This window comes from Drosophila bipectinata, chromosome XR (genome assembly GCF_030179905.1).
Source record: "Drosophila bipectinata strain 14024-0381.07 chromosome XR, DbipHiC1v2, whole genome shotgun sequence".
Classification (NCBI taxonomy): domain Eukaryota; kingdom Metazoa; phylum Arthropoda; class Insecta; order Diptera; family Drosophilidae; genus Drosophila; species Drosophila bipectinata.
The window spans coordinates 10935591-10958514 of record NC_091735.1 but is presented as its reverse complement, the minus strand read 5'-3'; the positions used below and the strand labels follow the sequence as shown (position 1 = coordinate 10958514).

At 35.9% G+C, this 22924-nt stretch overlaps 1 protein-coding gene across 15 annotated transcripts in view; it reads left to right on the top strand.

Moving 5' to 3' along the window:
- Positions 1–22924, top strand: part of cac (calcium voltage-gated channel subunit cacophony) — an 86553-nt gene that overhangs the window by 19539 nt on the left and 44090 nt on the right. For 10 of the 15 annotated variants that reach the window (XM_070276390.1, XM_043212854.2, XM_043212861.2 and 7 more), the window contains exons 2-10: positions 15100–15418; positions 15505–15644; positions 18388–18488; positions 18875–19030; positions 19104–19321; positions 19399–19502; positions 21137–21252; positions 22121–22180; positions 22284–22388. In XM_070276390.1, the coding sequence (XP_070132491.1) occupies positions 15100–15418; positions 15505–15644; positions 18388–18488; positions 18875–19030; positions 19104–19321; positions 19399–19502; positions 21137–21252; positions 22121–22180; positions 22284–22388 (1319 nt within the window). Of the gene's footprint in view, positions 1–15099; positions 15419–15504; positions 15645–16047; positions 16149–18387; positions 18489–18874; positions 19031–19103; positions 19322–19398; positions 19503–19822; positions 19939–21136; positions 21253–22120; positions 22181–22283; positions 22389–22924 lie in introns of those variants that run through there. The other 5 variants (XM_070276400.1, XM_043212873.2, XM_070276389.1 and 2 more) reach the window with 3 other exon arrangements.

Below are 22924 nucleotides of genomic sequence, written 5' to 3'. Positions count from 1 at the left end.
TTTCAAGACGATAGCTTCAAAACTGAGAGACTAGTTCGCGTAGAAACGGACAGACAGACGGACAGACGGACATGCTCATATCAACTCAGGAGGTGATCCTGATCAAGAATATATATACTTTATAGGGTCGGAGATGTCTCCTTCACTGCGTTGCACACTTTTGGACAAAATTATAATACCCTCTGCAAGGGTATAACAAGAAAGGAAAGCTAACTTCGGGCGGAGCGGAAGTTTATATACCCTTGCAGTTAAAACCGGATATATATTGCAAATATAGGATATAGTCCCAAATTTCTTTCTTCAAAAATACCAAAGTTGGTATTTCTACCAAAAACCATTTCCGATCGTTCAGTTATATGGCAGCTATAAGATATAGTCGACCGATCGATATGAAATTTGGTAGGTCGGATTAACCAAAAATATAATCTGTACTAAGCTCCAGCTTTCTACCTTCAAAAACACGAAAGTTGGGTCATTTCCGATCGTTCAGTTATATGGCAGCTATAGGATATAGTCGGCCGATCCAGGCCGTTCTGACTTATATACTGCGTGCAAAGGAAAGAAGGGTGTGTGCAAAGTTTCAAGACGATAGCTTTAAAACTGAGAGACTAGTTCGCGTAGAAACAGACAGACAGACTGACATGCTCATATCAACTCAGGAGGTGATCCTGATCAAGAATATATATACTTTATAGGATCGGAGATGTCTCCTTCACTGCGTTGCACACTTTTGGATAAAATTATAATACGCTCTACCCTCTACAATTAAAACATTTTTTTCAAAATTTTGGTAAAAAAATTTTTTTTGGAATGTCAAAAAAAATCTAACCAACTTGATTAGAGCATAAGTGAGACGCCAAAAAACTACAGATTTCAAACCGAATCTTACAAAAAACCGATTAAGCATGGTGGAGGAAATATCATGCTATGATGATGCTTCTCCTCCTCTGGAGTGGGTCCGATACTCCGTATTAATGACAAAATGTGTGCTCCACAATACCTTGATGTACTCAAGAATGATATGCGGCCATTCGCCGACGAAGAAATGCCGTTAAAGTGGGACTTGAATCACCGGACTTGAACCCGATTGAGCACTTGTGGGGTGTACTAAAAAAACGACTTGGAGGCTTTAAGCCCAAAAATAAGGAAGAATTGTGGCAGAAAATGCAATCCGAGTGGTATGGCATTAATCTCTCGATTTGCGCCAATCTGCTGAATTCTATGCATCGTCAGTGCATTGCAGTTATAAAATATAATGGCTGTACCACTAAATATTACCTAAAACCATTTTTTTATTAAAAAATTTAAGATAATACCTGTGATAGATAAATATATCCATTTGGTTTCTATTATTTTTTTCCAACACTGTATGTAGTGAATATTCGATGTAGTTCCCCGTAGAGCAGTCGGCACCCCAATACATTGATATGATTTTACCGCATTAGTGTTAGTAACGAATAGCAGAAAGTAGGCTGTGAGCATGACGTTTCACACATTTATACTGTGTGTGTGTGGCAGAGCTCGGGCAGAGAAATTTCCTATGCCCCCGAGATAGGGCCGTGCCGACCTCTGCCGTAGAGCTGTAAAAAATCGACTTAATGTTTTCGATTGTCATAGTCCCAACAATCAATAGTCTCAATACTAACAATGGAATTATTATACATTTTTGTTTTAAACCTAAACTAAAGGAAGCTACATTTGGCTCGCTAAAGTTAGTATACCCTTGCATTTGCATTGCAGTTGAACTGTAAAATAGGAACCGAAATTTTGGAATAATTAGAAAAGGCCAAATCTAAAACATGTTGAAAAGTAATGATTTTTTTCTAAAAAATCGATGAAAAAACAAATCACATTTAAATTTACATATGTATGTTTTGTGTATTGATAAATGTATGTTTAAAAAAAAATCAACAATTTGAGGAAATCCGTTCATAGAATAATGATTATTTTGTGATTTTTATTTTTCGATCATAGAATAATGATTGTTATCTGATTTTTTTTGTTCAATCATAGAATAATGATTATTTCTGATTTTTATTTTTTCGCTCAGGAAATAATCATTATTTTGTGATTTTTAAAATAATCATAACAATGATCATTATTTATGGTCCCTGGTTGTAATAAATTGGTTCTATTATGATATTCTCATAAGGACCGACCAACTATATCCGATGCTTGCGATATATATCCGGTTTTAAATGCAAGGGTGCAAGCTTTCCTTTCTTGTTTTATATATGCGTGTACATTTTTTTGGGTTATTAAAAGTAGCCTCTGAAAAAAAGCAATTTAAAACCGTATAATTGAACCTAAATAGTATTTTTATAATATAGTTTATATATCATAGTTATATAGTTATAGTATAATTACTTTTTCTGCTATGTGAATATTTATTATCTCATCTGATGGTCCGAATAGGCTGATTTGGAGGAGATCTTTTCCCATACGAACGGGCTAAAATTTTAAACGCGTGGATTTCTAACACTATAATAGATAGAACTATCAGATTTGGAACTTAGTATCGAATGATGTTCGCGGAGATCAAGTTTGTGTCAAAATTTTTCCACGCCGACTCCCGCCTCTAAAACAGAAATCTGGTATTAGCGCCAGTTCGTTATTGTTTTTGGAAAATATTTGATGCCAAACTGTATAGTTTTTAGAGGAGTTATAGACTTTTTAGTCTGCTTCCCTACTAAATCGGTTATTATTTTTTTGCCCAAGAGCAAAAGTATGCAACAAAAATGTGTTGTTTATGATCCATACAGTTAAAATCTAAAGCCTTAAAGTTTGTGTGGGTGGAAGAGATGAGTACCGGGTATATTATAGTCGGTAAACTCGACTATAGCCGCCCTTTCTTGTTTAATATGAAATTTATGTAATAACCGATAAGTGAAATAGGGGTTCAAGAAATAAGGTCTCACTGGTATAGGATTTAAATTCTTTCCTAATCTTTTCTATCATTTTTGTACCCGGTATTTTAAGGGTATATTGTTATGCGTGTAAAGGTGTGTAATAGGGTCAATCCTTATTTATCTAGCTATGCTTGGCGCGGGTCTTTCACTTTATTATCTGAAAAAGTTAAAAAAAAGTAAACTAAAACAAGAAAGGAAAGCTAACTTCGGGCGGGGCCGAAGTTTATATACCCTTGCAGTTAAAACCGGATATATATCGCAAACATCGGATATAGTTGGCTGATCCTTATGAGAATATGATAATATAACCCAATTTATTATAATACAAAAACCAAACCTAAAAATGTCCCAAACTTCTATCTTCAATAACACAAAAGTTGGGTCATTTCCGATCGTTCAGTTATATGGCAGCTATAGGATATAGTCGGCCGATCCTAATGAAATTTGGTAGGTTGGATCAACTGACCAAAAATAGAATCTGTACTAAATTCCACCTTTCTATCTTCAAAAACACGAAAGTTGGGTCATTTCCGATCGTTCAGTTATATAGCAGCTATAGGATATAGTCGGCCGATCCTTATGAAATTTGGCATTTGAACTCTCTAACTCTTAAAACACCAAAGTTATACCATTTCCGATCAATCAGTTATATGGCAGCTATAGGATATAGTCGGCCGATCCGGGCCGTTCCGACTTATATACTGCGTGCAAAAGAAAGAAGGGTGTGTGCAAAGTTTCAAGACGATAGCTTTAAAACTGAGAGACTAGTTTGCGTAGAAACAGACAGACGGACAGACGGACATGCTCATATCAACTCAGGAGGTGATCCTGATCAAGAATATATATACTTTATAGGGTCGGAGATGTCTCCTTCACTGCGTTGCACACTTTTGGACAAAATTATAATACCCTCTGCAAGGGTATAAATATATAAATATGTATATAAATATTTAAGTTCCTAAAAGGGCTGTTATTGTTTCCGTCTATTAAAAAGTTTAATACATATGTTAGCTCGTAATCGAATCTCAAGAAATAGGTGAGGGGATAAATGAAGGAATGGTGGTAAAATCAGTTTGCTGAACATGAGTTTCGTTAGTCCTGTATAGAAGAGGGTGACTCGCGGCTGTTTCCCCGCATACCCGGAGTTTTGAAGAAGGCGAGAGACTAACCGAGGTGATACTTTTTTGAGACTAAAGCGAGGTGAAATCGTTTTTAGGTGATCCTTTGGCTCGGGCTCCAGGGCCGATTTTCTCATATATAGTCATATTAGCTGACCCGGCAAACGTTGTTTTGCCACCAGATGACTTTATAATTTCTGTACAAAATTTACTCAGTTCTAAACTTATCTGTATATTAGGTTGTCAAAAAAGTCTTGCGGTATTTTTATTGAATTTTCAATTGTTCATAAAATTGGCTACAATAATGCGATTCAAGTCAAAGATGCGCCGTTTTATTCGATGACGCGTTCCCAACGAGATGCCAACTTTATAATGCCCCTCTCATAAAGCTATTGGCAAAAAACTCGGAGAGCTAATTTTCACAGGACTCTCTTGTGGCCAACTTCAGAATACCAAGCGCGTTCGCCACAGACAGAAACAGGTGGTAATCACTTGGTGCTAGGTCCGGACTAAACGGTGGATGCAAAAGAACCTCCCATCCGAGCTCCCGGAGCTGAAAAATATGGCTTCTTCTGCATGAGTGCTGTCTTTAAGCGGTCCAGTTGTTGGCAGTAAAGGTCCGAATTGAGCGTTTGGCCATAGGGGAGCAGCTCATTGTAGATTATTCCCTGCCCACCAAACACTCAGAAAAACCTTTTTGGCCGTCAATCCAGGCTTGGCCACCGTCTGGGCCGCTTCACGTTATCGTAAGTGACCCACTTTTCATCTCCAGTCACCATACTCTTCAAAAACGGGTCGATTTTGTTGCGATTTAGAAGCGATTCGCATGCGTAGATACGGTCAAAGATGTTTTTTTTGCGTCAATTCGTGTGGCACCCATACATCGTGCTTCTTAGTGACTCCAAGCTTCTTTAAATAGTTTATAACGGTTTGATGACTCATGCCCAGCTCTTGACCGATGCTACGGCTGCTACTATGCCGTTCTCTTTCGACCAATTCAGCGATTTGATCGCAATTCTCGACGACAGGCTTTCCGGAGCGTGGCGCATCTTCGACCACCTCTACACCAGAACCAAAACGTTTAAATCATCGTTGTGCGGTGGAAATGGAAACTGTATCGGGTCCATAAACTGCAAAAATTTTATTGGCGGCTTGAGATGCATTTTTGCCTTTATCGTAGTAGTACTCTAAAATATGCCGTATTTTCTCTTTATTTTGTTCCATGATTGCGACGCTATAACTCACGAAAGACTTGAAAGACTAGACAATCAATCAAACACTTTTTTTATTTGATTTATTAGTTATTATTAACAATGATCTGTTATTTCTAGATTACCATAACTAAAACTAAGAGTAAGGATAAATTAAGTTAAAAGATATTCCATAATTTTGGATTTAATTACATCTAGGGATAGTTCAGGGGATAATAAATGGGACAATGAGGTATAATTTTTACAAATATCGCGAAGTGGATCGTGTTCCGCAAAATTAGACCTAGAAATCGGTAACCAAAGGGGTCGAAAGGATCTAGTTACTCTATTAGGAACAGAAAACATTAATTTTTCAAGAAGTACTTGTGAGTCAACCTGTCCAAGAATAAGCACATGAAGTAGCATAACCCCAGCACAAGTAAGGCACTCTTTTAAAGGAGGTAGGTTTAGTAGTTTTAACCGGCAATTATACGACGGGAGGGAAGTGGCAGTATCCCAGTTTAAGCTTTTTAACGCAAATAGCAGAAACTGCTTTTGGACAGATTCAATCCTTCTTTGGTGAACAAAGTATTGCGGACTCCAAACGCTAGAACAGTATTCCAAGATAGGACGAACCAACGATACGTATAGAGTTTTAGTTGTGAAAGGATCATAAAATTCTTTAGACCAACGTTTGATGAAAGCTAGCACACCTCTGGCTTTATTAACTGTTAGTGATATGTGGTCGTTAAAGGACAACCTTATTGTCAAAAATGACTCCAAGATCGTTAAATAGGGAAACACGATCTAAGACGTTATTCCCAAGAGAGTACGAAACGATGTGGGACACACTGCGATTGAACGTCATAACCTTACACTTAGAGCAGTTAAGCAAAAGTAGATTGTTTGAGCACCACAAGAAGAGGTTGTTAAGGTCTCACTGGTATAGGATTTAAGTTCTTTCCTAATCTTTTCTATCATTTTTGTACCCGGTATTTTAAGGGTATATTGTAATGCGTGTAAAGGTGTGTAATAGGGTCAATCCTTATTTATCTAGCTATGCTTGGCGCGGGTCTTTCACTTTATTATCTGAAAAAGTAAAAAAAAAGTAAACTAAAAATATATAAATATGTATATAAATATTTAAGTTCCTAAAAGGGCTGTTATTGTTTCCGTCTATTAAAAGGTTTAATACATATGTTAGCTCGTAATGCGGCTCAGAAAACCTCTGTGGATAAACGAAGTGAATTTAAGAAGCTTAGTTGTGGTAGAGCGATGCTTGACAAAACCATGCTGTGAAGTGGAAATAATGCTTTTACAAAAATGTTGCAGTTGGAAAGTAACCAGTTTCTCAAGCAGTTTGGGAATCGCAGATAGCTTAGCAATCCCCCGGTAGTTCTCAATAAGTGCTTTAGAGCCTTTCTTATGAAACGGAATAATAAAAGATTCATTCCATCTCTTGGGAAGACATGCCAGCTCCAAGGATAAGTTGAATAAGATAGTGAGAGGATAGCAAAGGATATCAGAACAGTACCTTAGAACACAGCTATGAACATTGTCAGGACCAGCAGAGAATGATATATCTATTTTTGAAAGAGCTTCGAACAGATCCTTAATTCGAAATTTTGAAAAGTAAATGTTGTTTATATATGGTAATTTATAAGGATAAGAAGAATTGTGGTTATATGAATCGGACGAATAGGTGGTTTGAAAAAATGACGCAAAGAGATTAGCAATACCTTGCTCAGAAGAATGTGAAATATTTTTATATGATAGGGAAGGAGGAAAAAGATTTGATTTACGTTTCATATTGACAAAAGAGTAGAAGGAGCTTGGGTCATTACGAAAGTTTACCTTAAAATTCCTGATATACTGCTTATAAAGTTGATCGTTGAGAATAATAAACTGGTTGCGAACATAAAGAAAGTTTGACTGATGGCACATCGATCCTGACTTAAGAAACTTTTTGTAAGCTCTGGATTTCCTGTTCTTAAGACGAGAAAGGTGTTTATTATACCAAGGTGGTTTTGTAGACAATGATACTGGGACTTCCTGAACAAATATGTTCAAGGCATTATGAATTATTTCGTGAAACGAATCCGTAGCTGCTTCAATTGTTTTTATAGATGAAAGAACATTTCAATCGATATCAGCTAAATGATTCCGAAGGGCTATAAAATCAGTCTTTCTGAAGCATTTGAAACGAGGTTTAACAATAAAGCAAGCATCATTGTGAGGCACATCAATTAACACCTATGCTAATAGTGTAGGATGGTGAAAGTCTTCAGGAAGCGATAGCGGCGGGGACCGAATGACTGTCACAGAGGATGACACATTGGAAAAAATAAGGTCTAGAAATCTGCCAAGGGTGTTATGAATTGGATTAATTTGGAGCAGGGCAAGATCAGTTAAGCCATCGATAAAGTCATTATGACAACTAGAAAGCAAGGAATTGTCTACCTCAGATGGGATGCAGGAAATGATGGGAAGGTTGAAATCTCCCATGATTAGGATTAAATCACGGTCCTTGACCAACGAAAAAACAGACCTAATGGCATCAAGATGGTGAAAGTACACAATATCTTCAGCCATGGGAGGAATGTAGGAACAGGTCAGGAAAATATGAGACGAGCCAGTTAAAATTTTCACCGCAATGAACTCAATTCCGAACTTGTTCGGGAAAGGAATAATTTCAGAAGGGTACTCATAACTAACGGCAATGAGGACACCACCTGCAAAAGTTGAACGATCAAATCGAAACATTATGAATTTGGAAACAAGAATTTCATAATCGGAGACAGAGGAGTTAAGGCAAGTTTCAGTAAGCACGATAGCATCAAAATCAAAAGAAGCACTCTTTGTAAAAAATTGGCTATACTATTGGCTATAAAAATACTATGTTATTCAGTTTTTTGAAGCAGTTTCTGCAGCGCTAGAATTCTGAGCGTCTTTTGCTAGGAATTCATGAATGATACTGTGCTCAGGCCAAGCTACAGGATCAAGTGCTTTTTCAAGGTAGGAATCAGGTAGAACTATTTTAAAAGAAGAAATTGAACGCTTATGCTTAAAGTTAAACTTGAAAACAGCTATTTCATTAGGAGCTACCTTAAGATGGTTTAACAGGTGACTCCTGACATCATCAACAGTAGCATCCGGCATAAGCCGAGAGACAAAAATGGCCTTACGAGGAGCAACCGCCCTCAGCGTAATTCCAGAAGATCTAACTTCAGGCGCCACACCAACCAGAGGCCTCGGAGACATCACAGCTAGAGCAGAGGGTAGGTTGTCCAACGATGTCCAACGATGGAGGCTCCAAGATGAGAGGTGGCTCGAGATTTGTACTCGGTACGCTGATCGCTTCTTGCAAGGGATAAATATTAGAATGCCCTGAAGGAAGGCTCATCAAGTCCCTTGGTACTGGAACAGCATAGGTAGGTAGACAAATAGGCGACGGTAAAATGTTTGGTGTTGAAAATTCATCGACTTGTACAGCATGGGATGTAGGGGTTTTCAGTAATTTAGCAGTCAGCAGGTTTTTGTCGTTCTGGGGGATTCGCTTAACAACTTAGACCAAGGAATTGAGTTTCAAGAGCGAGGAATTGCTCATTAAGGGCCGAGAATTGCTTGCGGACGTCTAGGAAACCATTTCTCGTCTGTTTCATAAAAGTCTGCATCTCTGACTCAATTTCTCTACAAGCGATGCAAGACCATGTTAGGCCAATTTTCTTGTTGATAAGGTCACTTATCCGTCCATTGTGTCCTCCTCCAGCGCATTTAATATGTGAGCAGTTATTGCAGAGCCAAAAAGACAGGTATGAGTCACCCGTGATGGTTCCACCAAATTCACATTTTTTTGCTGTGCAAGTAAGACTCATTTTTGACTTCTTTTTTGACGGAATGCAGACCACTGTAATAGCGTGTAAAGAATTTAGGCTCTCTGAAGCACTCTGTAGCCGAGAGTGGACGATCAGATCGGATGTAAAGCATAGTATTGAGTTGACGAAAATCCGCTGTTGAAATTCTGATAGCGATTTTGCACTTTATTCGGCTGCCGAGGTAGTGTGACCAAAACAATGAAGAAATAAGGTAATACTGAACAGCTGTTGTTTGTAAACAAAAAGCAAATAAGCAAAAATGAATTCAAAACGATTGGATGTTGGTGTTTTGTCGCCGCTAAGGAGCTGAATAAAAAAATAGAAAACTGGGTCAAAATCAAAATCAATCACAAATCATTTCAATGCCATTTTGTGGCATTAAAAGCCCCTTGTGGGTCAAATCCCATATTATGGGCTTCGTCTTGACCGCAGAAATTAATTTTAATTTGTCCTGGCGCGTCGAAAATGTTTCGGGCCGACTATTTTTTTGTTTGATCAATTGACCCTCCATGTCACACCTATAGAAATAAATGCAATTATATCTATTAACTCCCCGATCAGCTGTTTATTTTTTTTGATCCGGCAACACCATTAAAATCGATAACAAAAATTTTCGTCAACTCAGTACCCGCAAAATCTAGAAGGCAAAAATTTCTTCTTCTTCCCTTTTTTACACCGTTTTTTTTATATGGAGTTTGACAGCTGTCACTCGTTGGACAGCGGATTTTCGTCAACTCAGTACTATTCTTTACTTGGAACAAAAATGCTTTCAAAGAAATGTGGCATACTTTTAGGCTTTTTAGACACATTTTATAATATGAAAAAGTGGTCGGCGCGGCCCTATCCCAAGGGCATAGGAAATTTCTCTGCCCGAGCTCTGCCACACACACACAGTATAAATGTGTGAAACGCCATGCAAGTTAAATTGTTTGTAGTTCGGTGAATTAAAAAAATGAAAATTTTATTTTTTGATTTCACAACTTGGTGTTAAACCTTTATTTATTAAACGCAAAAATTACAAGACACTTTTGGTTTTTTCTTAAATACTTTTGGCAACCGTTCGCGGTCTCGGTCAAAATAGGACTGACTTCTTAATTCTAAATCTGATCCAAAGAACCTCGGCCATCAGTTGTGTTTAGATTAGAGGCTTAAGATGAAACTGTCGCATCTTATTGTGAAATTCGATTAAGCTGATCGATGCAATTTGGTGGGTACTTGAAACGCAAAAGGCGTAATTGATTGGGCTTCGGAGGGAAGCTGATGTTTACTTTTGATTTTGATTTGTTTATGGGGAACCGAGATCGCGCCTCAGAGCCAAAGACAAAGCCGAAGGCAAATGCAGAGTTTGAAAATATTGTTTATAAAATTCATAAGTGGAAAGCCATAAGTGGCCTGGATTTATGGGTTGGATAATTGAGCCAAAGATCAAGCCAAAGGCAAATGCAGAGATTGAAAATATTGTTTATAAAAGCCATATGTGGCCTGTATTTAGGGGTTGGATAACTTGCACACAGCCTATTTTCTGCTATTCGTTACTAACACTAATGCGTTAAAATCGTATCAATGTATTGGGGTGCCGACCACTGATATAGATATATTTTAAATTTTTTTCTAATGGTAGAAATGCCGCAAAGCATTATAATATTATATACTCATATAAGAGAACATGTTGTCGTGGTTGTATGCTTTTGGTAAATACTAAAATATAACACATAAACACTATTTCCACCATATGTGATAAAACTAAGACTGTAGGGAATAAAAGGGAGTTTAAGACTTGTTTTTCAGGTCTAAGCTTAAGAATCTAAAGCAGTGCACTATAGAAAATATGACCACTTTTTCTGGCTAACATTAATACCTTAAGAAAAAAAATATTTTAGTTCTGGTTATACCCTTGCAAAGGGTATTATAATTTTGGTCAAAAGTGTGAAACGCAGTGAAGGAGAGATCTTCGACCCTAAAAAGTATATATATTCTTGATCAAGATCACCTCCTGAGTTGATATGAGCATGTCCGTCTGTCCGTCTGTCTGTCTGTCCGTCTGTTTCTACGCAAACTAGTCTCTCAGTTTTAAAGCTATCAACTTTGCACTCTTTTCTTAGCACGCAGTATATAAGTCGGAACGACCGGGATCGGCCGACTATATCCTATAGCTGCCATATAACTGAACGATCGGAAATGACCCAACTCTTGTGTTTTTGAAGATAGAAAGCTAGAACTTAGTAAAGATATTTTTGGCCAGTTGATCCAACCTACCAAATTTCATAAGGATCGGCCGACTATATCCTATAGCTGCCATATTACTGAAAAATCGGAAATCACCTAACTTTCTTGTTTTTGAAGATAGAAAGCTGGAACTTAGTACAGATTATATTTTTGGTCAGTTGATCCGACCTACCAAATTTCATAACGATCGGACTATATCTTGTAGATTCCATATAACTGAACGATTGGAAATTCTTTTTGGTAGAAATACCAACATTGGTATTTTTGAAGATAGAAGCTTGGGACTTTTTTTTTTGGATATTTTATTGTAATTAATTGATTTTATTATGATATTCTCATAAGGACCGGCCCACTACACCCGAAGTTTGCGATATATATCCGGTTTTAACTGCAAGGGTATATTAACTTCGGCTCCGCCCGAAGTTAGCTTTCCTGTCTTGTTTTTGTGTTGAGTTCACATGGTCAATAGATTTAAGATTTAAAAAAAATTGTGGGCGGGCCACCGCCCACTTTTTAAGAAACACAATCTATCTAAGCCAGATATTTAGATTCTAGATTTAGATTGAGTTTATATGTTCAAAAGAACTCAGATTTAAACTCAATATGGGCGTGGCACCCCACCCTTTTTAAAAATCACATGCTAACTCAAAAACTAAGCAAGCTATTTAAATTTGTTTTTTTTTTATAGTGTTATATAAAGCAGGGATCGCACTATAGGAAATTTGACCACTTTTTCTGGCCAAAAACCATTTTTTGAAAGTTAAAAGATTAAAATAATTTTAACTGCATATCATTCACAATAGATTAATTTTTAATGTTGCATACCAGAAATTTTCATAGATGGCGCCACTGCGAAGAAATCAGCTGTTAAAAACAGCTGTTGATGTTAACATTTACATGAGCTTAGAGTTTACGATTTTTTGGTGCCATTTTAAAAACGCGAATACTGAAAATTTTATGGACAAAATCAAAAGTTTTGAAATGAATACTTTTCAATGTGGTTTGTATTATGTGTTCGTATATGTGAAGTGTCCAAAAAACTTGTGTTGTCTTTTTAATAAAGTGAAAATGTAAGTAGTCTAGCAAAAGAAATTTTTAGAAAAAAATCACATTTTTAAAAAGAGATTTAAACCAAGTCTGGCCGAGTCGGACAATGTAATTTAGTCCATGTTGTAGATTGTTTAATTTTCTTCAAATGAGTGAAATATGAATATGCCCTTTTATGCACTTTCGAAGAAATTCATAATTTAAGTAGGCAACCTCAATACCTTGAATGTAAATCTGTTAGCTGTGAGACTAGTGCAAAACCGAACAGTTAGCATGTTATTTTTAAATAGGGGGCGGTGCCACGCCCACAATTTTTTCTTTTCGGAGTTCTTTTGACCATATAAACTCAAATCAAAAATCAAAATTTAAATATCTTGCATAGTTTTTGAGTTAGAATGTGTTTCTTAAAAAGTGGGCGGTGCCACGCCCACATTTTTTTTAAATTTTAAATCTATTGACCATGTGAACTCAAATCAAAAATCAGAACTTAAATATTTTGTTTCGTTCTTGAGATATTATTTTTGGCCATAAAAAGTGGTCAAATTTCCTATAGTGGATCGGCACCCCAATACATTGATATGATTTTACCGCATTAGTGTTAGTAACGAATAGCAGAAAGTAGGCTGTGTGCATGACGTTTCACACATGTATACTGTGTGTGTGTGGAAGAGCTCGGGCAGAGAAATTTCCTAAGCCCCCGAGATAGGGCCGTGCCGACCTCTGATATAAAGCCATAGTCTTATTTTGAAGAAGAAACATTTTTTTAATTTAAATCGGTTTTGCTTTAGTCCAGGGGTGCCCAAGCTCAGCATACGGCAGAGAAAACTCCAATACCAGTGCAAAAAATCACCAATACACTTACACCATTTTTTTCATGTCGATGCACTGAAAAATAAAATTATAGTAACATTTAAAAGGGTTTTCAAATAAATATCATTATAATAAAAAATACATTTTATTATAGCAATTATAAATAGGCCCTCTATTTTTTACAACAGCTTATTATTATTAAGAGGAGCCCTAAATAAATAGGTCTTACTCCAATGAGTTCCTTTTGGAAACTGTTTTTATTCTCTACAATTCTCTTATAAGTAGGATACATGAAAATCTTAAATCTATTTAAAACTACTTATCAACACACTGCACGCTGACATGCTATACGACCCTTTCTCAAGTGTGATAAGTGCACCACTTATGTATGTGTTTGTGTTAGGCTGCAGGGGATCGGTTTTAGACCATGCTGTTTGTCTCTTATTTCATGGGTCCGATCCCTTGAAACTCTAACTTAAGAATTTGTACATAAAATAGTGTTCAATGCTTGAACAATTATACAATGCTAATGAATGCATAGTTTTTACTTAAAAAAATGTTCTGCGAAGAAGAAATTCATCGCTTCAAGTCGACCATTTTGGTCGATACAAAAACAAAAATGAATTTTTTCCAGTGAACAGTTTTCGGCAATCCAACAACAAAATGCATTCGGCACGATTGAGGAGAATAGGGAAAACACGAAAAATTTTTTTCGAAAGAGCAAAACATATGAAAGAGCAATTCCAACAAAGGAGCAACGAGAGCAATGGGGCGGGGCAGCCCTGCTTTAGTCTAACAGCAAACAGACACACATTAAAGCAGTGGTCGGCACTCCAATACATTGATATGATTTTAACGCATTAGTATTAGTAACGAATAGCAGAAAGTAGGCTGTGAGCATGACGTTTCACACATTTAAACTGTATGTGTGTGGCAGAGATCGGGCAGAGAAATTTTCTATGCCCTCGGGATAGGGCCGTGCCGACCACTGCAATAAAGGTTTCGAGGTTGCCTCCTTAAAATATGAAATTCCTCAAAGCGCATAAAAACGCACTTTCTTATTTTACTCATATAAAGGCAATTAAACAATCTACAATATAGAATGTGTTTCATTGATGGACTCGGCTGGACTTAGTTTAAATCTCTTTTTAAAAATGAGATTTAATTCTAAAAAATCGTTACATTTTCACTCTATTAAAAGGACAAAACAAGTTTTTTGGACATTTCACATTTCCTACACATAATAGTGGTTCTTATTCTTATTGAAAAGTATTCATTTAAAAAATTTTGTTTTGTTTATTAATTTTTCACTTATTGCGTTTTTAAAATATCACTTGAAATCTAAAATGCCAAGCTCATGTAAGCGTTAACTTCAACAGCTGTTTTTAAAAGCTGATTTCTTCGCAGTGGCGCCATCTATGAAAATGTCTGGTATGCAACTAAAAATTTATCTATATGCAGTTAAAGTTATTTGAATTCTTTAACTTTTAACAAATGATTTTTGGCCAAAAAAAGGGGTCAAATTTCCTAAAGTGCAGTGGTCGGCACGCCAATACATTGATATAATTTTTCATGCATTAATATTAGTTACGAACAGCAGAAAGTAGGCTGCGAACATGACGTTTCATACTTTTTTTACTGTGTGTGAGCGGCAGAGCTTGAGCAGAGAATTTTCCTATGCTCCTGGCATATAGCCCTGCAAACATCGAATAAAAATATGTAAAAAAGAATCTGAGAAATTATGTTCTTTCTATTTTATTTAAAAATTTATACATTGATAATTTTATGTAATTAAAGTTAAATCGATTGCTGTGCATAAACGGACCAAGCATTTTCAACAAAAATATTGATATCATTTAATGTCATTGTGGCATATGCATTTATTGACAAATTTTTGTTAACCCATTTCCCATCTTCTATTCAGGTTGGAAGCGGCTCAGGAAGTAGTGCTAGCAGAGCATCAACAGGACTCAACAGGCGGGGGGCACTTGGGTCGAAAGGGAGCCCATCGCTTAGCTGATAGAATGGGTGGCCCAAAAAAAGAGGAGAACCCACCAGGTGGTGGTCCGACGTCGTTATTTATCCTTACTGAGGATAACCCAATTAGGAAGTACACACGATTCATCATAGAATGGCCGCCCTTTGAATACGCTGTGTTATTGACAATCATAGCCAACTGTGTTGTGTTGGCACTGGAGGAGCACTTGCCCGGGGGCGACAAGACAGTGTTGGCTCAAAAATTGGTAAGACCTTGACAAAGTTTCCTCCCTGGATTCTTGCCGACTGTATCTTATCCGATTGTGTCTCTGCCTGTATCTTGAAACGATAGGAAAAAACGGAGGCCTATTTTTTATGCATTTTCTGTGTAGAAGCATCGCTCAAGATCCTCGCCTTAGGGCTTGTTCTGCATAAACACTCCTATCTCAGGAATATTTGGAACATCATGGATTTTTTCGTTGTAGTGACGGGGTAAATAATATATTTCCTTATTTTAAAATATTGTTTAAATGCACATTTTCGTTTTTAATTACATTTCTATTAATTTAAGCACGCAATGCAAGCTTAAATCTAAATACACACTCACATGTAAATTCAGATTTTTATAAATCCATGATTCTCAATCATTGGAGACATTACTATTTATTGTAAGATTAAGATAATAATGCATAATAACAGAATATAATATTTTAAGCGCCACTTTATCAGAGTAAACTTTAAGAAAAAAGCTACACAGATTGATGTAGCATCCGACCTATCTTACCAGAAGGGCTGGCAGAAAAGCTTTGGTTAAAACTAAGAAGCATATTTAACTTTATTAATAACCATTTCCTGTATTATAAATGGCTTCCCAAAAACCGTGATCCGATAACAGAGCCATGACGATATTTGCTGAGGCCAATATTGATGTTGACCTGCGTATGTTGCGGTCTTTTCGTGTATTACGTCCATTGAAGCTTGTATCCCGAATTCCAAGTAAGACATTAGTTATTTCTAAAAGACACTATGCCAGATCAGATATTAAACTAGAAACTACATATTTATCCTTAAATGTGCTTCTCATTTCAATTATATAAAATGGCATAGTTAGAAACTGATTAGGAAGCTATAATACGGAGTGAACGCGTACTAGAATAATTTTTAACCATTACAGATATATTTTCTTGTAGAAATTTCTGTATTTTCAAAAACATGTAAGAGTATGATTTCACAGTAATTTTTAATTTCATTTAAACATAGAGCGCATCAGTAGGATGCTATTGTAACATTTAATAAAATATAATACTGTTTTTTCCACGTTTTAAAAATACATTTATTGTGAAGCAGACACACCAACATTTACTCGTCTCACACTAACTAGAAGTTTAGTTTTTAATGAAGGATGTGACAAATGTGTCATAGTTTAATCTTATTTTAAGTCAGTATCTAAGGGGTTAGGTGACGAGGAGAATGGACTTTTCAATATTTTTAGTTGTATAATAAAGAATGAATTTAACTCAAAAAACGAATACATTATAACGCATTAAATAAAAGTAAATATGTCTAACCCCTTAACAAATTTAATGAAATTCTAATATGTAGCATTCTAATATGTAGTGGTCAAGCATTCAGTAGTTTTAGTCTTATATACAACAGAAATTTAAACAAGAAAGAAAAGCTAACTTTGGGCGGAGCCGAAGTTTATATACCCTTGCAGCTAAAACCGGATACATGTATATCGCAAACATCGGATATAGTTGGCCGATCCTTATGAGAATATGATAATATAACCAAATTTATTATAATATAAAATCTAAAAAAAAGTCCCAAACTTCTATCTTCAAAAATACCAAAGTTGGTATTTCTACCAAAACAAATTTCCGATCGTTCAGTTAAATGGCAGCTATAAGATATAGTCAGCCGGTCGTTATAAAATTTGGTAGGTCGGATTAACTGACCAAAAATATAATCTGTAGAAAGTTCCAGCTTTCTATCTTCAAAAACACAAAAGTTGGGTCAATTCCGATCGTTCAGTTACATGGCAGCTATAGGATATAGTCGGCCGATCCTTATAAAATTTGGCATGTCGTATTATTTTGCCAAAAATAGTCAAATTTGAACTCTCTAATCTAAAAACACCAAAGTTATTCAATTTCCGATCAATCAGTTATATGGCAGCTATAGGATATAGTCGGCCGATCCCGGTCGTTCCGACTTATATACTGCGTGCAAAGGAAAGAAAGGTGTGTGCAAAGTTTCAAGTCGATAGCTTTAAAACTGAGAGACTAGTTCGCGTAGAAACAGACAGACAGACGGACAGACAGACGGACATGCTCATATCAACTCAGGAGGTGATCCTGATCATGAATATATATACTTTATAGGGTTGGAGATGTCTTTTTCACTGCGTTGCACACTTTTGACCAAAATTATAATACCCTCTGCAAAGGTATAAAAATTATGTGAATAGAGTCCGAAGAATTGGAGGCGATTACATTTATTGAATTCCTTTGCAGCAGCTACCTTAGGTACGCCCCTAAGTCCCTGGACTTAATGCCGAATTCAATAGGTTGGAGGCCTGTATGGTTAACAAAATGATACTTCGAAGGTTATATTTAGACTCATTGGATCCGATAGATTATAACAAATTTAATTAGTTTGAACTTAGACCATTCAATTAAGTACAATTTTATAAATAATTTGTATTATTTGTCCGAAATTTTTAAAATTATTTTATACTAAGAAAAAATATAATATGGCAGAATTCTCTTTAAAGGTCTCGCAAAACTAGAATTTCGAATCGAAATTTGTATCATATAAGTATCTTTTCTTCAAACATCCTCTTATATCTAGAAAATTCTAGTTGGTGAATAGATTATATTTGCTCTTAACAATACTATATCCAGAACCCATGAGAGCAGATCTAAACTATTTTACGTTTTCGCTTGGGTATCCCATTGTGTGTGCGAAATATATGAATAATCGCCCTTAAACGTTAATGGATTATTCAAACTTCAGTTAAAAAACTTTATTTTATTTGCTATTTGCTTTCCATTGTGAAATTCAATTAAATATGCACAATTTAAAGTTTTTCGTTGTACATAATCATATATTTTTGTATTTATTATTGCATTAACATTAACATTTCTAACTATAATTGTGATTAATGGTATTATTTGAGTATTGCTAATCAATATTTAAATACATTTTAATCGCTTAACGTCTGCAAAAACAGATTCATGACACAGTACCCACAAATAGGGCCCGAGGTAGACCTAAGAACACTTAGAGCCATTCGTGTGCTACGGCCCCTAAAATTAGTGTCTGGAATTCCTAGTGAGTAGTTCCTCATTTATATTTAATTTTTCTACTTGTTGTCATGTCGTTTCGACGCGAAAGTCTCCTCATTTATGGTTTATGGTTTCTATTTATTTACTTAGTCGAGAAGTGAAATGGGCGAAATGTGTGGCTCAAAAACGAGATCATTCATTTTGGCCATCGCTTTACTTAGTTTTTGTATTGTTTTAAACGTAATCGTATATAATGATTGGTTTGCTGCGCATGATTGTCATGGATCCTAGCAACTTTCCACGACAACCGTGCCATAAATATGTGCAGAGCCATCAAAATTTCACTTACTAATCCAACATCTAATCTCCTTGAATCACTCACCCAAATTACGTCACGGAATGGATCTGATGATTGATGATTACCAAAAATAGGTTTACAAGTAGTTTTAAAATCTATTATCAAGGCGATGGCACCTTTATTGCAAATCGGTCTCTTGGTGTTGTTTGCAATCGTAATATTTGCAATCATTGGACTCGAGTTTTATTCGGGCGCACTGCATAAGACTTGTTATAGCTTAGAAGATCCAAGTAAGTTATAGTATTTGAATGCCCATCAATTGTAATGCCCGTCACCCCGTTAATACTTTCCCTACCCACGTAGACAAACTAGTGAAGGAGGGCGAATCAGAGACGCCCTGCAACACAGACAACGGTACGGAGAAGGCAGGTGGCTTTGTTTGCAACAACACCACTAGCATGTGTCTCGAGAAGTGGGACGGACCAAACCAGGGCATTACGAGTTTCGACAACATTGGATTCGCCATGTTAACGGTGTTCCAATGCATCACCATGGAGGGCTGGACATCAATACTCTATTGGGTAAGTGGTGATCACAAGGCTTTCTATGGAATCTCTTTCTATAATTTATATATTCCCGTTCCGGGTTTCTCTTGCAGACCAACGACGCACTAGGTTCAACATTTAATTGGATATATTTCGTGCCTCTTATAGTTATAGGCTCATTTTTTATGCTCAACCTAGTTCTTGGTGTCTTGAGTGGGTAAGTACAGCAGCAGCGGTTTGAAGACTTGTACACCAGTTCACGCTCGTACTCCTTATGATTTTGGTTAATTTTTATCTAAATCTGGTTTTCTGATACTGCATACATATATTTATGTCCCACTAATCGATGATTTCAAATCCAGTGGTATCCAGTGGTCGGATATCAACTAATCATTAAGATTCAATCTGCGAAATGTCTTAAGCATATGTATGCATGTATGTTAAAACATTTTGGTTTTAGTTTATAATTATGTTTATAGTTTGTCATTTAATCGAAAATTTTATTTACGTAATATACTATCGTATTTCCGAATTCAGAGAGTTTTCGAACGAACGAAACCGTGTCGAGCGACGCATGGAGTTTCAGAAATGCCGATTTCGGGCCATGTTTCAGACAGCAATGGTTTCGTACCTTGACTGGATCACACAAGCAGGTTTATACAAATAGATCTAAATCTAAGTGAAACTAAATAAACAACCATAATCAACCCGAAAGGCCCACACCGTGGACCGCCAGTCATTAAAAGTCAAAACAGTTCTTAAGATTAGTCTTAATATTACTCCCTATTCCGAACGAGCTCACTTTAACAAATAAAAAAAGAATCACCTATTTAAACCGAAACCGAAAACATCTTCCAATAATATACCACATAAGTTGTTTGATTACCATTAGTTACTATATACTAAAACACGAGCAATGTCCCAAGCTATAAAAAGAGTTATTGTTAATAGATATAATTAGTTTCGGTCCTTCAATTGCGAAACGGTCCTGCGAAACGCTGTTATAAACCCAATGCAACCCAACCAAATAAAGAGTTCCCAAGTATTTTGCAGCGCCTATATATTTTCTGCATTTTTCTAAACCCAAACTGTATCCAATTTTTACCTTTTTCTACTATAGCGATAAACTAAGCTCCTCCATCAAACTAAATAAGCCTAACCAACCAAAAATAAATACAAAATACGATTAGCCAACCAAAATATATTTTTTACTACCAATTATTATGTCTTGCTGTTACTTCTGGCTAGAAAAGACGTCGGCTCCTAATGCTCCCATACATTTTGACACCAGTGCACCAACCCAACAACAATGTTCTGTCCCTTCCGCGGATTAGCCAGCTATACTCCCATCACCGTCATCATTATCCCTGATTTGTGCCCGGAGTATGTGTGACTGGATCCCCGGGGGCATGGCCAGTGTATCACGCCATGCGTACTACTTCTACTCGCTGTCTCCAACTATATCATCTTATACATACATGATATGCTCGAATGCACATACATATAGTCTCACCAAATCGCTTCCCCGAACCTTACTCAAATAAGGTCACTCCAGGAGGCTATCTCTCTGTCGCCAGATATACATTACTCTTATTATATTTCCCTTGAATAATTTTCGTTTGTTCTGTTTGCTAGTTTTTTGTGTTTTAAAAAACTAACCGACCAGTTCTTAATTTAAAAAATTTGCCCTTATTTTGTGGTATTATTCGATTCTGCTAAGTTAATCACACTCGTACAAAACGATGATAAAAGTATACTGCGCTACTGAAAAATATTTATTTGTTTTACCAACCAACCTATCAATCAATCCTGTTTTGGGGTTATCACATTCTATTTGAATATTTTTTGTAGTGAATTCGCAAAAGAACGAGAAAAAGTAGAAAATAGACAAGAGTTTCTTAAACTTAGAAGGCAGCAGCAACTAGAAAGAGAGTTAAACGGCTATGTTGAATGGATTTGTAAAGCTGGTATAGTATTTACCCTTTATCTTGTTTTTATATCTATCTTTATACTTCCTAATAATACTAATACATTTAATACAGTACATTCACTTTCACGCACACAAATTTCAAACACTAATCACAAACGGAAACATTCATAAATAGACAAAAACACCACACAAAATAGCTTTCATATCTATCGAGTCTTGATCATTGTCCTGGCCTTTTAAGTTATAAAAGGAATCGATCGCGTCTCCTCTCGGAGAACGAAGGCAGTAAATATTTGTAATGAAATCTCTCTATTTTATGGCTATCGTAAACGAAAGTCGAAAGCCTAATCTGATCTGGTCTGATCTATTTTTTCCAAAACTTCTAGATTTTTACGATGAAAAATTATTTGGCCCAAGCTCATTAATGTGTTATAATTTATCGATCAGTATTTGCTGTTGCAATTTTTCATAAGATCGAACTCAAGGTTAAAGCATGTTAAAGAAGCGTATACTTAATGATCACTTATAGAAATAGTATAAAAAATCACATCTTCCTTGCCTTTTCTCATCGATATTAACCATCCATTACGAGTTACATTTGTCTTGTTGAATCTTGTTGTCACATGCAAATATAATTATAAAAACACATTTTAATTTTTGTAATATTTAAAGAGCCAGCACCTTGGGCCTTTTCTGAACATCCCTCTCCTAATAGTACACAGCTTCAAAGTGTAAAATGCCAAGAATAAAGTTAAAGTAAATGCCCCAAACATACATATATAGATGTAACATTTTTTGTATAAAGATATATATTTCTTATACCGTATTGTATATCTTTTTGGCGATAATTCTAATTTTGCTTATGGCGAACATCTACCAATCCATGAACCTTTATGTTATTGCAGAGGAGGTAATACTAGCAGAAGAGCGAACCACAGAAGAAGAAAAAATGCACATTATGGAAGGTGAGTTTTTACGAATTTTTCAAATTATTTTTGTCCACCATACTTTTTGACTAAGCAAATGTCAATGTTATCAATGTTAAATGTAAATTCTTTCCTATTTCAGCTCGAAGACGCAATGCTGCCAAGCGGAAAAAGCTCAAAAGTTTAGGAAAGTCCAAGTCTACAGACACAGAGGAAGAGGAGGCCGAGGAAGATTATGGCGACGATGGTGAGAAAGATATGCAAAATGGTAACAACTTTTTTTTAGAAAAAACTTACAAAGATCAGAATTTTACAAAGATCTTTTTAAACTCCAACGACTGTATAAACCAGAATTTTCTAAAATATTAATTATTTTTGTCAAATCTCGACCAGACCAAGCCAGGCTAGACATTGTCTACCAGACTAGACAATGTACGCTCAAATGACTTTAAATCGTTCTTAAATATGAATTAAGAAGCATCCTGAAAAAACACATTGTCATTTTTTAAATATAAAACTTTATGGCTTTCGTCAACTTTATTTTCACGATAAATGATTTATAACCTTTTAACATAGTCGTGAACTTTTGGTTAAGCATTTTAAATTAATTTGAAAAATGACTTTTATGCAATAATTTGAAAATATTTCTTCATTTAAACTTATTTGATCTGTCCACAAACCGAAATTGATTATCTCACATTGCATATGTTCAAAATGTGTAAGTAAATTACTTTTTTTTTTTCAAACCGAAAATCTGTCCATATAACTCTCACTTCATAACTC